Source organism: Astyanax mexicanus, chromosome 5, assembly GCF_023375975.1.
Source record: "Astyanax mexicanus isolate ESR-SI-001 chromosome 5, AstMex3_surface, whole genome shotgun sequence".
Lineage (NCBI taxonomy): Eukaryota > Metazoa > Chordata > Actinopteri > Characiformes > Acestrorhamphidae > Astyanax > Astyanax mexicanus.
Window position 1 is genome coordinate 53,471,903 of NC_064412.1, and position 15,687 is coordinate 53,487,589.

The 15,687-nt window shown below is 38.4% G+C and overlaps 1 protein-coding gene across 3 annotated transcripts in view; it reads right to left on the minus strand.

Annotated features, from left to right (window-relative positions):
* Nucleotides 1-15,687, minus strand: part of nbeal1 (neurobeachin-like 1) — a 59,618-nt gene that overhangs the window by 43,421 nt on the left and 510 nt on the right. For all 3 annotated transcript variants that reach the window (XM_022675407.2, XM_022675406.2, XM_022675408.2), the window contains exons 2-3: nt 14,854-15,253; nt 798-889 (exon numbers count right to left, since the gene is read on the minus strand). In XM_022675407.2, coding sequence (XP_022531128.2) covers nt 798-889; nt 14,854-14,904 — 143 coding nt within the window. In that variant the 5' untranslated portion in view covers nt 14,905-15,253. The remainder of the gene's footprint in view (nt 1-797; nt 890-14,853; nt 15,254-15,687) is intronic.

Consider the following 15,687-nt stretch of genomic DNA (forward strand, 5'->3'; position numbering starts at 1 on the left):
CCTGTCAACGAATAAATAGAGCATATGAACATGAACCTAGGCTATTGGCACCTTGCCAAATGCCAGGTGTGCATTATAGAAGGGTTGAGCTGTGCAGTAATGAAACTCAGCGATTCTCAGCAATGATTGAGCTCCATTCAGTATTTCTGGGATGAGTTGGGGAGGCAAACTCACGAACACTCTTGTGGCTGAATGAATAGATCAAATCCTCACAGCAGTGCTCCAAAAATGTAGCAGAAAATCGCTTCCTCAGACAGCAGAGACAGTTATTTCAACAGGTAATGATCAAAGAGGTTCCCATTGTGTTTGCTAACAATGGCTGACAGCTAAAGAAGAGCAACACACAAATGCACTGCAGCACTGTAACATTAGAGATAAAAAGGGAAAAATCTGAACAAAGGAAGCTGTAATCCAGGTTTCTTTTCGCATAGAAACTACTGTAACAGTTAGACAGTCAAGAGAATCACATTTTCAGCTTATTGTAGATAAATATATTGAAATTTACCTAGACTTTTTGCTAACCTTGATAAGGCATAAAACAGTGACTTAATTTTCCAAGGACATTTAAAAATATTTTACTCCAATTTCAGTGTCTGAATATTCTTAATAAATAAAAACTCATTAAATTTATTAAATGGTATTAATGGTCTTAAAGACAACAGTATTGTTTTGTCATAATTACATCACTGTGACACACAAATATAAAGTTAAGAGCAGAAACACACACACACACACACACAGTCAACAAGTCAGATTAATGCACAGTGCTGATGCTGTTGGTGAGGTGAGGCAGGTACCTGCTTGGTGGTTTTTCGAAATCCACATCCAGGCATCGATCATAGGAGCTGATAAAGATCTCCAACCACAGCCTGAGATAATCAGGATCCCTCTGTGAGACAGAAAAAGTAAGAAAGAGATAAAACTTTCAAATCACCCATAGTTTTCTCACCTCTTTAAAAGCCCACATCTGACCTGGTCACTGTTGAAAAGTGTGTTGAACCCGGTCAAAGCCTATCCTTTCAGTATTGTGCATTTTTGCCCATTATGCCCGGTAACATACATACATACATAGAGTGTTTATATACAATCATTTCTGGTCATGTTTATACGGTTTATCTGGTTGTACCAGTGTATCCGTAGAACAGGTGGAGTTTCTAATAAAGTGGATGAGGAGTGTAATGTTATATGTATTCAGGTGCTCAGGTATGAGCAAACATTATCGAACAGTTATTCTGTGTACCTGTGTAAGTTTCGCTTCTCACTCTCACTCTCTCACTCTCTCTCTCTCCCTCTCTCGAGAAAACAGGCTTGGTCACATTCCTCATTCCATCACCAACGGACCTCACGTGAATGTGCTCACACACATTCCCAACATTCCAACAACAAAAGACACCAAGAACGAGACCAAGACACAGACACAACTGCATGTAGAATGTAAATACAGAGTTACACGTAAACTCTGACACCATGTAATCATTATCATGACAAATGAGGTCATTCTTCACATAATACCATGGTATCACTACTTCTACTATTTCTACAACTTTTAGAAGGGTGAGTTTCAAAGGTTAACTGCAGTTTGATGAAAAGATAAATATACATTAGTTTTGAAAGCCTATAAATGACAGTAATTATTTCTTGTGGAGAATATTCAAAAGGTACAACAAGAAAATTTTAAAATCTCATAGGGCTGGGTAAATTAAAATTTAATACAGGATCTCTAAACAAATTATCTAGCTCATATTAAATATTGTAGTATATATTTGTATTGCATTTTTAAATTCTGTATGTAATTTCCTGAGTTCATGCACTGTCCCCTTAAACATATACTACCATGTGCATAGTCACGTGACTCAACCCCATCCAGTCCTCAGTATGGAAGCAACATGAAGGAGAACTCAAACACAAGAGTCAACTGAGCAACCTAAGCAGCTTTAACCTAAAAAACAAGCTGTGTTCAATGTCAATCGTTGTATGGATTTAATTGGCACTATGGTTCCACAATGCTATGTAATGGGAGTCTAGGAAAAAAAAAAGTTTTAATTGGGACACTAATTTATAGGACATAATATACATGGAGGATCACAGTGTGCATAGCTTTCTGTACGAGAGACAAAAAAAACAACAAAGAAAGAGAGATCCAGTGATCATTACCACAAGTAAGATTATAGGTCATTCAATGAGAATAGATGCATGTGTGTAAATATATTATATTTATGTGTATGTGTGTGTCTGTGTATGTTATTGTAAGAGAATAGCTCCATTCATTCTGAACCCAGTAGCTGTACACAGACATCCATTGAGGTTTGGGTTTGGGCAAAGGTGACACACCCTGCTGTTTATTCTGGGCCTTTGCTGCTCTTATACAGGGCACCACCAATACCACCAGTGAGTGAGGGAGTAAAAACTGAGGGAGTAAATGAAAAAGAGAGAGAGAGAGAGATTCCGTAAGCCACATTAGATTTACTGTTATCCAAACTTCCACTCGTCGTGAATCTGGGGCAGCTACTTGGTTCTACTACACCCCTCAGCCTTTACGAAATAAGCTTCATACAAACACTATATATCCAAATGTTTATAGACACCCCTTCCAACAGATGCATTCAGCAACATTAAAGGAGAACTCTGGTGTAAAACTGACTTTTGGTGTAGTAAAACATGTTAAAGAGTACTAACCTTTGTTGAATAGCCTACCTCTGTTCTCCCACAGCTTTCCAAGATCCAGTATTTTTTACAGTTTGTCGAAACATGCTTTAGAATGGATGATATGGGGCATATTTTGCCCCTGCAGATAAATTGCTTTTTACATCGTTTTTACCCATATAGCATAACTTATCTCCGGGCGCCACCATTTTAAGGTAAAGAAGGGTAGCCTCTGCTTGGCCCGTGGGCAAGCCACTTCACTCTCCCAGCGGAATTGATAATCGTGGGTGAGTGATTGCTAAAAGTCTGATGTTAAGCGAAGTTTAAGGGTTAACTTGACCTAGCACTCAACTAAGGCTGTTTTTCCGAAAAACATTTTTGAGTTTTAGAGACGTAAAATTGACTGTGGGGGGAAAAGGCAGGTAGCTTTCTCCGCTGCAGAGGCGATATGTTTGCATTTATAAATATTCATGAGCCGAAATTCTGTCTTTATTCAGAGACCTCTAATTTAGTGAACTAAAGCAGGGCTAAACAGAAACACCAGAGCAATTTTTGTTCACAAAAAAACGGCTCATTCATTTATACTAGATACCACAACCAGGCATTTTAAAATATGAATAAAAAAATTATGAAATGAGACCTTTAATAAGCTTCTTGTACACTTTTAAAGTTATTAATGCCTCATTTCTAATGATGATCAAACAAATGTTCCACTAGATCACATGAACAGCTCAAAGTTTAAAGAGTTCTTTAAACAGTAATTGCAGCCATTATGATGATCTGGAGTCACAGACCAAGTGCAGCACACAGAAGCAGTTAGCGCTGTCTGGGGCAGTAGAATACACTGGCTGCTACTTTCTCTGAACAGTAAGTCCCTGACCATTCAGTCCACACCCAAATCCCAGCATGTGACCACCACAACCGGTCTGTAAGCACTGTCACATGACCCCAGTCACACAGGCACCATGACCTCACCCTGTGACCTCATCATCAGAGCCAAATCTAAAATTCATCAGAGGCCAGGCCTCAGTGTAGAGGGTGGCTTGTTATTTGGTTATTTTCCTTTAACCCAGGATTGTTTGGACAGTTTATACTAATATATATATATATATATATATTACGATATTGGAAACAATATGACATTGGAATAAATTACATTGTGTGATCATCATTGTGTGATGTTATTAGATTAATTTGCATTCTGTGTATGTGAGATTGGAGAATGCACAAAACAACATAAAACATTCATTTCAGTTCCCAAATATATATGTGTTGTTGTTGACGCTGCATATTCAGCCATAACTTAACAATGGGCACTGCAATAACACACCCATGAGCTTTATTTTAGCAAATATCTGATTGTATGAAGTTAGATTTTTGTCTTTGTCTGTAGAGGTCACTGAGTTCAGAAAAGGTCAGAAAGTTCCCCCAAGTTTCTGCCCCAATTTCCCCAACAAGAGAGGGTAAGTTTTACTAACATCAAGGATAATGTGGCTACTGTGAGCGGACACACACACGCACAGTCCTGGTGCCCTGTAACAGTGCAGCACAGCCCCAAAATAAACAGGGTGTGCCAGCGTTACCCAGTCTGAAACCACAGTGCGTGTGTGTGTCAGACGTGGTATCAGACCCTCCGAGTGGTTTATGGGAACAAGCAGTCAGCTCTGGTTGCTAAGGAGAGTACAGGAGGGGCCTGTGGGTGAACAGTCTGAAGCTCCAGCCTCAGCTCCTCCCATTTAGACCAGAACTGCCCAGTTCATCGCATACAAGTTTCACTGGCATGAGCATGTTACTGCACTAACTGAATCATTTACATCTCTTTAAAACACCAGTCAGTAAGACCTTCAGCCATATTTTTCGCATATAAACTGCACCAGATAAGGTGCACTCACATTTTTCTACTCTCACGTCTATTTTCTGGTCTATTTTCCTACATAAGGCACACTGGATTATAAGGCGAATTTTATACGACACTGGTAACTAGTAACTAGTAGTAGGAACAGGGGTGTCGCCATGTTTTGCTTCTAATTTCAGAAAAGCTCAATTAAGTAAACAAAACTGTAAACTCCTAAAAAACATTTCAGACAAGTCGGACAAGTCAAACGAGCACTGAACATTGATTTCTCTTCTGAAAACTCTTTATTTGGGTGAATAAAGTGCTGTCGTTTACTTACAGTGAGATTAGATTTACAGATTTCTATTAAGCTGGAGCCTTAGCATTAGCAGCTAACTGCTAGCTTTTGGACAGAGCTACACTGAGGAACCTGAGTGTTCCAGTAAGCCTCGGCGAAATCAGCTAGCGGTTCGTCCCACGTAGCTTGTTTTAACATAGTAAACAGGCAGGCTACAGTCCGATATACTCGCCTCTGAACAGCAAAAGAGCTAGCACTGTGGTTAGCGGCTAATGCTAATGCGGCTCCAGCTGTTCTATCCGGGGTAAGCAGCAGGGTGCAGGCCGATAATACTCAGCTCTGAACGGCCAAAGAGCTAGCGCTTAGCGCAGTTACTAGAATGCTAAAATTCACACATGACGCACTGATGTTTTTAGGGAAAAATATAGTGCAAAAAATATGGTACACTGCCTGTTTAATATTTAGGGATTTTAGCTTTGAATGGTGCTAGTGGCCGGTTATCTATATGGCAGTCTGATGGACAAGTGTGGGTTTGACAAATGTCATAAGAAAGTTACCTGCCTGACTGCACTGTGCCATCGGTACGGTTTGGTGGAGGAGAGATGATGTTATGGTGCTTAATTAATTTCAGGGATTGTTCCAGTGAAGGGAAATCTTAACACCTCAGCATATAAAGCATTTTGGAGAGTTAGAAACAGTTTGAGGAAGGCCCTTTTCTGTTACATCATGACTGCACACCAGTGAACAAAGCAAGCTCCATAAAGACATAATTGTGTGAGTTTGGTGTAGAAGAACCTAACTGACCTGCACAGAGTGCTGACCTTAACTCAGTTCAAAGTTCAAAACACTCTTGGCGAATTTTGGATCGTTTTGTGTACCAAAAAATAGGTTTTCTCACTGAAATCAGAAGTGCTTGTGTGGATGCTGCCTCAGGCATGCAGTTCGCACAATGGGAGCTTTTAGAGAAGAGTTTAACTGTAACTGTGGCTTAAACGGTCTATTAGTTTCAGATAGGCTTGTGTCTTTGTGAAAAAGGAAGTGCTCTGTCTCTCTTTTTCTAAATGAAGCACGTTCCTCCGTGCTCTCTCTTTCAGTTCTAATACCCTGCAGACTCTAATTCCACTCTGCCCAAAGTCCAAACCACCGTCCATCTCTGTAATTACACAGCCTGCCATGCCAAAGAGAGACCATGGCAGAGGGAAGAAAAGTAGAGAGGACAGAAAGTAAGACAGTAGCTCTGTTAGATTGAATAAGGTCGAGGAGTGAACACACACCCTGACCCACAGGTCAGATTTCAGTAGAACACTGCTTAAATACAACTTATTTAGCGCCTTATAAAATCCAGTTCCAGTCCAGTTTTTCAGCTTTCTCTCAAAATGGCACTGTATATTGCACTAAAAAGACATCAAAAAATCCATAAATGTATATATCTTTAGTTTAACTTCATTTCTCCAGAAGTAAGACTCATAACTTTGGTGAGCACCACTTGAAAATTAGTGCAATACATCCCGCACAAATGAGAGCATGTTTGCAGCCACAAGTAAAGGCACACAATAATAATATTCTGTATTGTTTGAGTTTGATGATTTTTTAATTCAGATGTTTTTTCTCTTTAAATAAAAAAATCTTTAACAAAAAATGTGATTCACACATTATCTTCAATCGCTGGCCCACGTAGCGGTCAGGCTAGCAGAGGCTGAACCTGTTATACCGGTAAACTGAGTATAAAGAATGAGCATTGAGACAGGTGTGACACACACACACACACACACACACACACACACACACACACACACACACAGAAACCAAAGGTGTGGTCATTACTGTAGAAACCGTGGTCTATGACATCTTTGTGCCACTGTGCCAACAGTATTTTTTTAGAACAAAAAGAGAGAGAGAGAGAGAGAAGAGAGAGAGAGAGAGAGAGAGAGAGAGAGAGAGAGAGAGAGAGAGAGAGAGAGAGAGAGAGAGAGAGAGAGAGAGAAAGAAAGAAAGAAAGAAAGAAAGAAAGAAAGAAAGAAAGAAAGAGAGAAAGAGAGAAAGAAAGAAAGAAAGAAAAAGAGAGAAAGAGTAATGATATCATAATCATGTGGTTTCTGCCCTTCCCTGCATATAACTGTTAAATGACGTACGCGTGTGCGTGTGCGCGTGTGTGTGTGTGTGTGTGTACATATACATAGCGATATGTTTAAAAATAGGTTAGCTTATAGCTCTGTAGCAGCCGTCTGAAACAGTCATTAGAGGCCAATCCTGCAAAACTGACCCAACATGGTTAAAGATCAAACCCAGCCATGACTGAGTCCCAACACACACACACACACACACACACACACACACACACACTCACACACACACACACACACACTCACACTACACTCACACACACGAGGTGAATCCCATTACAGGGTACGTAGTCTAACACAGAAGTAACTGTGCTGGTCAAACTGGTACCTAGGGAAACAGACAATCCAGAATACAAATAGCAGAAATAGATAATAGATTGTACTGTTTTCATTTTAAAGGACCATTAGGGATTATATTTTCTTTAGAAACTAATAGCATGATCAGGATGAATAATCAGATATTAGAGCAGATCTCAGTATGTTCTTTTTTTTAAAACGTCACTCCAAAGCTGCCCACCACCAATCCCTAAGTCCCAACATGTAATCACTGAGCTTCAGTAAAGTTTGCTAACCATAGCTGGGTGAATTTTCAAGACCACTAGTGTGGTATAGATGGGCAGATGGGTAAATGTGGATAGTACATCAACACACATTGGGTGAAAGTTAAAAAAAGCGATTGATATGAATAATATTACATCAGTTCTCAATATTGATTGATTTTGATTTACTTTTAATAATTTAACTAGCCACTTAAAATACAATACCTCATACAGCCACAAAGGCCTTCGGTTTTCAGCTGGAGTATGTGTGTGTTTTACACTCTGACCGGGAAACAAAAGCAGGGCTGTATTGCAGTCGGGTTAATCTGTTTGAGTAAATATGTGAAAGCACAGCAGGATCTTTAACTTTCACTGCTCAGCCACAATCACTCTCCTTCCCCTCCTCTGCAATCCTTCACTTTCACTATTCAATGTCTCTCAGTCTCTTTCCCTCTCTCTGTCTCTCCATCTCTGTCTCTCTGCAGCATTTAGGTTTTTTTTTTTTTTGGTGTTTATCTGTGATTATTTACCAAAGTAATGGATGAAATATAGCAAACTCTAATGTCAAACATAATTCATTGTGCTGGTCTTTTACTTGCATTATTATAATGCTGCTGCTTTGTTATGGCTGGCTAGAGTGCCATTAACATGCAATACTGGTACTCTGAAAATTTCTCTCAGCCAATCACATTGCAGGATCAGGACTAACTGTCATTAGTCATATTGCAGAAATCATTATAACATTTTGTTATATAACAAAAGATTCAGGGTTTATTAATATAATGATAAATCGTAGTTAGGACAGCAAAGACCTGAAGTATTTTTTTTAATACCAAAAATTTAAAGGATAATACAATTTTCAAATGTAATATCCAAAAAAAAGTATTTTGCTTGAGGGCAACACTGAAAATGAAAAGCATTACAGGGATTGAAGGACAGGGATTGAGAACCACTGTTCTAATTGATCTGGATGCATTACGATAATGAGTAACAAGTCTTTTTTAATCACGAAAGTAGTGACACAGTGGAAAAAAGCCTTAATGGTCCTAAAAATAGTGTTAATTTCCTTTAATAGAATAAATTAGTTTGAAATCCTCTGGGAGAAAAACACTAAAAGTATGAACTAAACTGGGTTTTACTGCATTCTCATTCATTCATTTCTCTGTCTCTCTTTCTCTCTTTCATCCATCTGTCCTCCCAGTGGGAGATTAACGATGCAGCGTTCAGTAAACACTCTCCCCCATACACACACACACACACACACACACACACACACGCACACGAGTCAAATCAATAACACAGAGCTTCCAGCTACACCTGACATGAGCACAGGACATGAGCTTGTTTAGCACTAAACGCTAACCCTGTGAGCGAGGGACTTCAGTTCAAGGGGTTTCAGATGCAAATACAAACAAAGCAAACCGGAAGAGCACGTTCAGCGTATAGCGTTCAGCCGGTGTGTGAGGACTGCACTGATGTGTAAATTACAGGGCAGTTTGAGGAGAGCTGGTGTAACAGGAAATGGTGTAAACACACAGGCTGGTTAGCAGATAGTCTGAACTTTGAACACTAAAGAGTCAAAGGTTTGTTTTCTCAGCTCAATAAAGTCTACAAAGCTGAACGTGTTAACAGGTCCTGGAATTCAAGATCAGGTCACTGGCAGATCAAATCTAGGCTAGGGTTGGATGGTATGCATAAAAAAATATTGTCCGAGTCTGCCAGGCCTATAGTGTTCTGCCTTTTCTTCTCGGTTTAAATGCGACAAACTGACGGCAGCAACCTGTAATGAACATTAGTCAGTAATAGGGGTGGGACAATATATCGATATTGTGATATGTGGTACGGTTTTAATCATTTACCATAATTTTAGAATTAGAATGCGTCTATTAGAATGCGTCTATTTTCTTCAAATGCACCGGAATATATAGTGCCTTTTAAGCAGCACTTGTTAGGAACAGGAGTGTTCACTTCTAATTCAGCAGGTCTTGCCGCTGAAGACCTGTAAGACCTGTAAAGCTAAGCTAAGTAAAGTAAAAAAAAAAAACTGTAATTCTTTAAAAAAAAAAAAGCACAAGTCAAACCAATGCTGGATGATCTCCTGAAAACTGTTCATTTGGGTGAGTAACGCTAGTCCGTTTATTTACAGTAAGCTTAGATGACTAGTGCTTTGCGGGTAATGCTAATACTGCTCCAGCAGTGCTAGCCGGGGTTAGCAGCAGACTACAGTCCAATAATAATCACCTCTGAATGGCCAAATTGCTAGCGCTTAGCGGGTAAGGCTAATACTGCTGGAGAACTAAACTGAAACTCCTGTATAACACACTACTTCAGCGGAGTAGTTTTACTGCTCCTTACAACCTGACAGGTAAAATTCACACAAGGCGCACTGATGATTTTGGGGAAAATTTAAGTATTTTAAGTGCGCCTTATTGTCTGGTACGGTAGTATTATAACATGGCTTCAAATACAAATATATATACACAACTCTGTAAGATTCCCCCTTCCCAGTTTGATTTACTGAAGTTACTGCTTCACTTTAACTATAACTGATAAAAATTAACATAATGACAATTTAAAGATATCATTCTGATCTGAGGATTGCAGGTTTCCTCTGAACACGCTGGATAGCTAGCAATGCTGCATCAAATGCTGTGGCTGAACTCACGTCTTCACCCTCCACATATTAATGGGAATTGGGTAATTGGTCTACCAAATTGGGTAGAAATGGAGCAAATTTATGAGTTAAATACATTAAATTATAAGGAAAAACAAGAAACCAGAGATCTAGAGATCTAGAATCAAAGAACCCTTGTTTAGTAATAATGCTGTGCAATATGACCGTCCTTATATCACTACTATCCATTATTATTTGACACATTACTTTACAAAGACTTAGTCTTAAGATCTGGAACTCAGGTTCTTCTAGCTATTCATAGCCACAGACATTTTGACCCTGTTTAAATCAGGTCACTTCATGTGTCTTGACAGTAATAACAGTAATAAATCTGGATAAGGCCAATCCACATAAAATGCAAGTGTAAAACACACCCAAGACATATTTAAAACACACCCGTCTCTCAGAGATGCATTTAACAACCAAAACTCCTCCCTAAACAACCGAAACAATAGTAACTGCCAAACAACAAGTAAATTTGCATATTCTACTGCACACCAACTTGATTTCAGTCCAATTAACTGGATACACAACTAACAATTCCAAAAGTAAATACTATACATACTATCAGGATACAATCAAGATATTTGTCACATGATTAACTAGGCGGTAAAGGGGGTCTTTGACAAGAGGTGCCCACATTTTTGCACACCACTGTACACACACACACCTCTTTCTGTTCGCAGGAATGCACTGGCACTAGATCAACTCAACTCAGTCCCTGCTGCTCACCACGGCCTCTGACCAAGGACGTAAATCTCTCACTTTGCCAGGAACCTATTTAATTATGATTTTTTTTTTTTTAAGCATTCCATGAAATCTCCACCTGGCGATTGTATAGTATGTTAATAATGCCTACAGTGGGGAAAAATATCACATCCACAGATTTAAGAAGACACAAACAGTCAATAATTTTGTGGTAGACTGTCAAGACAACTCCGGGATCTTAATGTGTTTGTTCTTAAGCCCCGCCTTTGTTGCCTCTGTAGTACGTTTTGGGTCATTGTCTTGTTAGAAGACCTATTCATGACTCATCTTCAGTGTTCTGGCTGAGGCCAGGAGTTTACTATTCTAGATTGTAGAGTACAAGGTCTTGTAATAAATAAAATGCTAAAGCTAAAGCAGACTTAAATTCCAGGCAGTTGCTAGGCTGTTACTATGTGGCTGCTATGGTATTTTAGGTGAATTCTATGGCGTTGCTAGCTAGCTGCTTTGACCATGTGTTTTCTAGATGGTTGCTGTGGTATCCCAGGTGGTTTTTAAGGTTTTTCTAAGTAGCTGCGAGGTGGTTGCTAAGTAATTGCTACTGCAGGGGGTTTTTTTGAGTCAAATTTACAATGCTCTTTTCATGGCAATTCTTATATTACAGCAGACAATCCACATTTTACTCTAACTGTAAAACATAAATACATGGTTCTTACAAACAACATACGCAGACATAAACAAACTTCCTTAGAAGCAACCTTCCTTACAATGGTATGTCTAGGTCAACAACCATTTAGAAACCTTTACTTTTAAAAACGCACCTCCAACAAACTTCAGAAAACACTTTCAGGGCTATATTAGCCGTGCTGATGCAACAGGCCAGTAAGAGACTGCTGGCACTCAGAACACATTTCGGCTGTTTCCAGGATCAGAGGCTGACAGGACATTCCAGTCAGAGTGGAGGGCCAACGACACAATAGAAATTTTACTAAAAATACTTTCTAACAGATGCACAAATGGACAGCTCAAACACTAAAATGTGATCCATCAGTAGAAATAAATGTTTGCTGTCTAAAGTTTGTTTCTTCAGTTTTGTACTGAAAAACTGTACCATGAAACCATCAAGTAAACCATCAAGTAATTTAAGTTCAGCTACAGCAATTAGTAGGGTTGTAATGGATCACAGAACTTACACTCTGGACCAGATGATCAGAAGTTTTTGAGTTATGGATCAAATTTTGGGTTTTCAGTTTTTACAATATTTTATGTTACTGCTAGGATTGTATTAGGGTCTTTTATTTTGACACTTTGTAATGCCTTAATTTGACAGTCTGTTTGTTTGTAATGGTTAATTTTATTTCCTAGTTTTGAGTAGGACATTTTAACTGGAATGCTCTTACAGGTTGGATTTCCTACTCAGAAAGTTGTGAGAGCACCACAAACCCAGAGTTCACAATCCAAGATGGCTGCTCTGCACATTATAGAGTTTATTATCACTTCTATCTGTTTGCGTCTCATCAAATCAGTCCTACACACAGTACTGTTCAACCTATAACCGAGGAAGTGAATGTGTTTTTTTTTGTATAAGCAACTTTTATTATGGTACAGTCTATTTGATCATTTATATTAGTGACTTTTATTTTATAAATCACATAAGCAACACTATACAAGATTACTGTAGTGGAACTGTGTTCTCTGGAGTGTTGGAGCTCCATCCAATATTGCTCAGCAGTGCTCAAACATCTAGTAGAGTGTCTTCCCTGGACAGTAGAGACAGTTACTCTACACAAAAACAAGAGCAGGTGTCCCACTTTTGTCCGTATAGTGTATGAGGTTAGTATGATGCTAATAGCCTTGTAGCTCCAGTACAATAAAAAAAAAACTAAAAAAAATAATAAAAGACATCCAACAACTAGAAATCATCTGCATTTGGGTGATGCCTATATTTGGTTGATGTTCTAAACCAACACTTGCCAAAGGTGAGGGGGTGGTTGTTTCTGAAGTTATACTGGGGTGTCTAGTCCCTTGTTAAATAACGTTAATAAATTTGTACATCAACATCAATAGATATATAGGAGTAATATCGAATATCGGCATCGGGCCAGAATTGTCATATCGATGCATACCTACCGGCAATGTGTCTCATATGATAAGATGATAAAATTTTAGTTAACAGGAGAGTAAAAAAAACCTGCAAATTCAATTTCAATGTCAAACTACTTCTTTAATGTTTTCTAAGAAGGTTCAAAGCTCTTAGAGCTGCATGCCTGTATTGGTTTAGGCTGCTGACAGTGCCTCATGCACCACATGACTTAATTTCATTAAAGCTAACGATGTGAACTCTCAGTAGGATTCTCTACACTCTTCTTGTTCTCATTTTTAGAAATCTCTACAATGCGCCTCATTACACAGTCGTGAAGATCAACCCCCCGCTAACTGATTTACCCCAGAAAGAAAAACTCAGACAGATAAAATAAATAAATAAAATTTAAAGCACATATTAGACCAGCAAGATGTTTAGACCTCTGAGGAACACAGACATACTCTCCATATCTCTAGATATACTCTTACTATGTATTTAAGTTAAAGTAGAGATAACAAAGGTAAAGATTTAAAGCCTCCAGTAAATGTAGAAGTCCTCCCATAAATACTTAAAAACCTAAAAAAAATTACCAATAATAAGTTCATAACAAGACTCTTGCTTAATTAACTCATTTTAGGTGAAAGTTTATTGGATGTGCCATATATCATATCATACACAAAATATTGTGACAAAGTAAAATTGTGAAAAAAATGTGTGATACTAGCAGTCTTGTATTTTTTTTGCATTTAATTATTTTGTGAAGGTTTTTTTTATAACTGTTTATGTTTTATATTTATATGCATGCAACACATATTCTGCACTTATTTGGAAAGCCCACGACTGTATAAGTTGTGTGGTGCTATCTTGTGAAGAAGGCAGGACAGTGGCCAGCATACTTAAGGTAAGGAGTCATAGTGGGTGCAGATGACTGGTACATTCCATTTCGGATGTTGTGCGGGTATTTAACATTCCTCGATCCACAGCATCACGTGAACCAGGAACAACTAGTTGTTGTTAATGTTTGGAAGCTGGTGTGTCTGGATTTATGCTAAACCAGAGAGCAGGTTGCCATGGTTTCTACTATTTAACTATGTCATGATAACCAGTTTTTTTATATAAAACAAAAACTGGAATAAACGAAATAAATTATCATTTTGTAATTTTAAGACCATTTTATGCCAGTAATGTATTGATAATACAAAAGCATAATAATGCAATTACACCCTTTTAAAAAGGAAGCCACAAACGTTTAATTCTTAATAATATGCCAACATTGACATTGGAATAAAAGCAATATTTCTAGATCATTATAAACACAGTAAATATAAAAATAATAAATAAAATAAAACCAAGAATCCAACATACCTGCATACTCATGTTAATGAGCACTCTTTGTTATGTAAGCATAATGGGCAATATCAAGGTCAGCTAAAATTGGTTAAAGGTCATGAGGTCATGACCTCATATTGTATGACAAGTCAATGACATAATTATTGTAACAGGCTTACTAACCATAGTTGGCACTTCAAAGAGAATGCTTATTTAAGTAAACAAAGTAAATGTAATAGGCAATACAATAACATAAACTGCAAAACATTATGATGTTTGGTTGCATCCTTACTCTGTCCCACATTTATACACCACAGATCCTTTAAAGCAAAGCTTTCTGACATTCTTTTGAATGTCATTTCCTTGTGTCAAGTGTGTGTGTGTGTGTGTGTGTGTGTGTGTGTGTGTGTGTGTGTGTGTGTGTGCCTGTGGGGTGTGCGTTTGGTAATCACCCTATTATTCTATACTCCGGACCTTTTGTACTCAAACTGGACAACCTGGATTGAACAGGATTCCACTACACTTGCCATGTGCAAGACAGCTGAAATGAATAACGGATATGTCTGATAAACAAATAAGGTCAACTGTTAGGTCAAAATTGAGTAGGAAGTTTTGCATACTGTACCTTGTTGCAGTACAGCATCCAAACCTCGTACAGTCTCTCGCTGGATGCCATTCTGCATGCAGGCTGGAGAAGGCAAAAACAACCCAAAGTCAGTACCCTCACTTCCACATCATGTGAGGAATTCCTGGCTGAAGATAAGGGTCTTGGCGCCTCATCCGTGAAGTAAAATCCCAAATGCGCTGGTTATTTCCCAGTATAAGCGCTGCTGGAAGCAGGTATCCGTGTGCCTGATGGATACCACATGCCCTGCTGGGGTCAGAACCTCTACTGGACGGCCGGCTGATCTTTTTTTCTGTCTTTTTCTCTGTTTGTTTAAGGCTTTGTTTAAGGCTTCTTCTTCTGTCCACCTTTTATTCCTTCAGTAAAAGCACAGCTTTGGAGGAAAGGTCAGCTCTCAAACCTGCAATAGAAGACAAATAATATGACATAATATAACTGACATAACTGTAATATCACTTCATATGCGCTAACCTATATTATTATTATATCGATACATATCAACAAACCTATCTATTCTAGCTGAGTTGCTGTAGTTCTTCAATTTCTCCAGTTAAACTCTGAGTTACAGGTACTCTGAGTTACTCTGTCAAACTCAAGCTGACTCAGACTAACTTTTATAAGCTAATACAGTAAACTGCTTTAGCTACATGGTCATAAACAGCCCAGGCAGGACAAAGTGGCTTATGATTAAACCTGGTCTGATTGGGGTTTTGTTAAACAAACAAAAAAAGTGTTTCAACCACAGAAACACTTAAAAAAGCCCAAGCCCATTTAGATTATAGTGGTTAAACAGTTCTTTTAAATAAATTAATTAGTATAAATGCTGTTATTGCT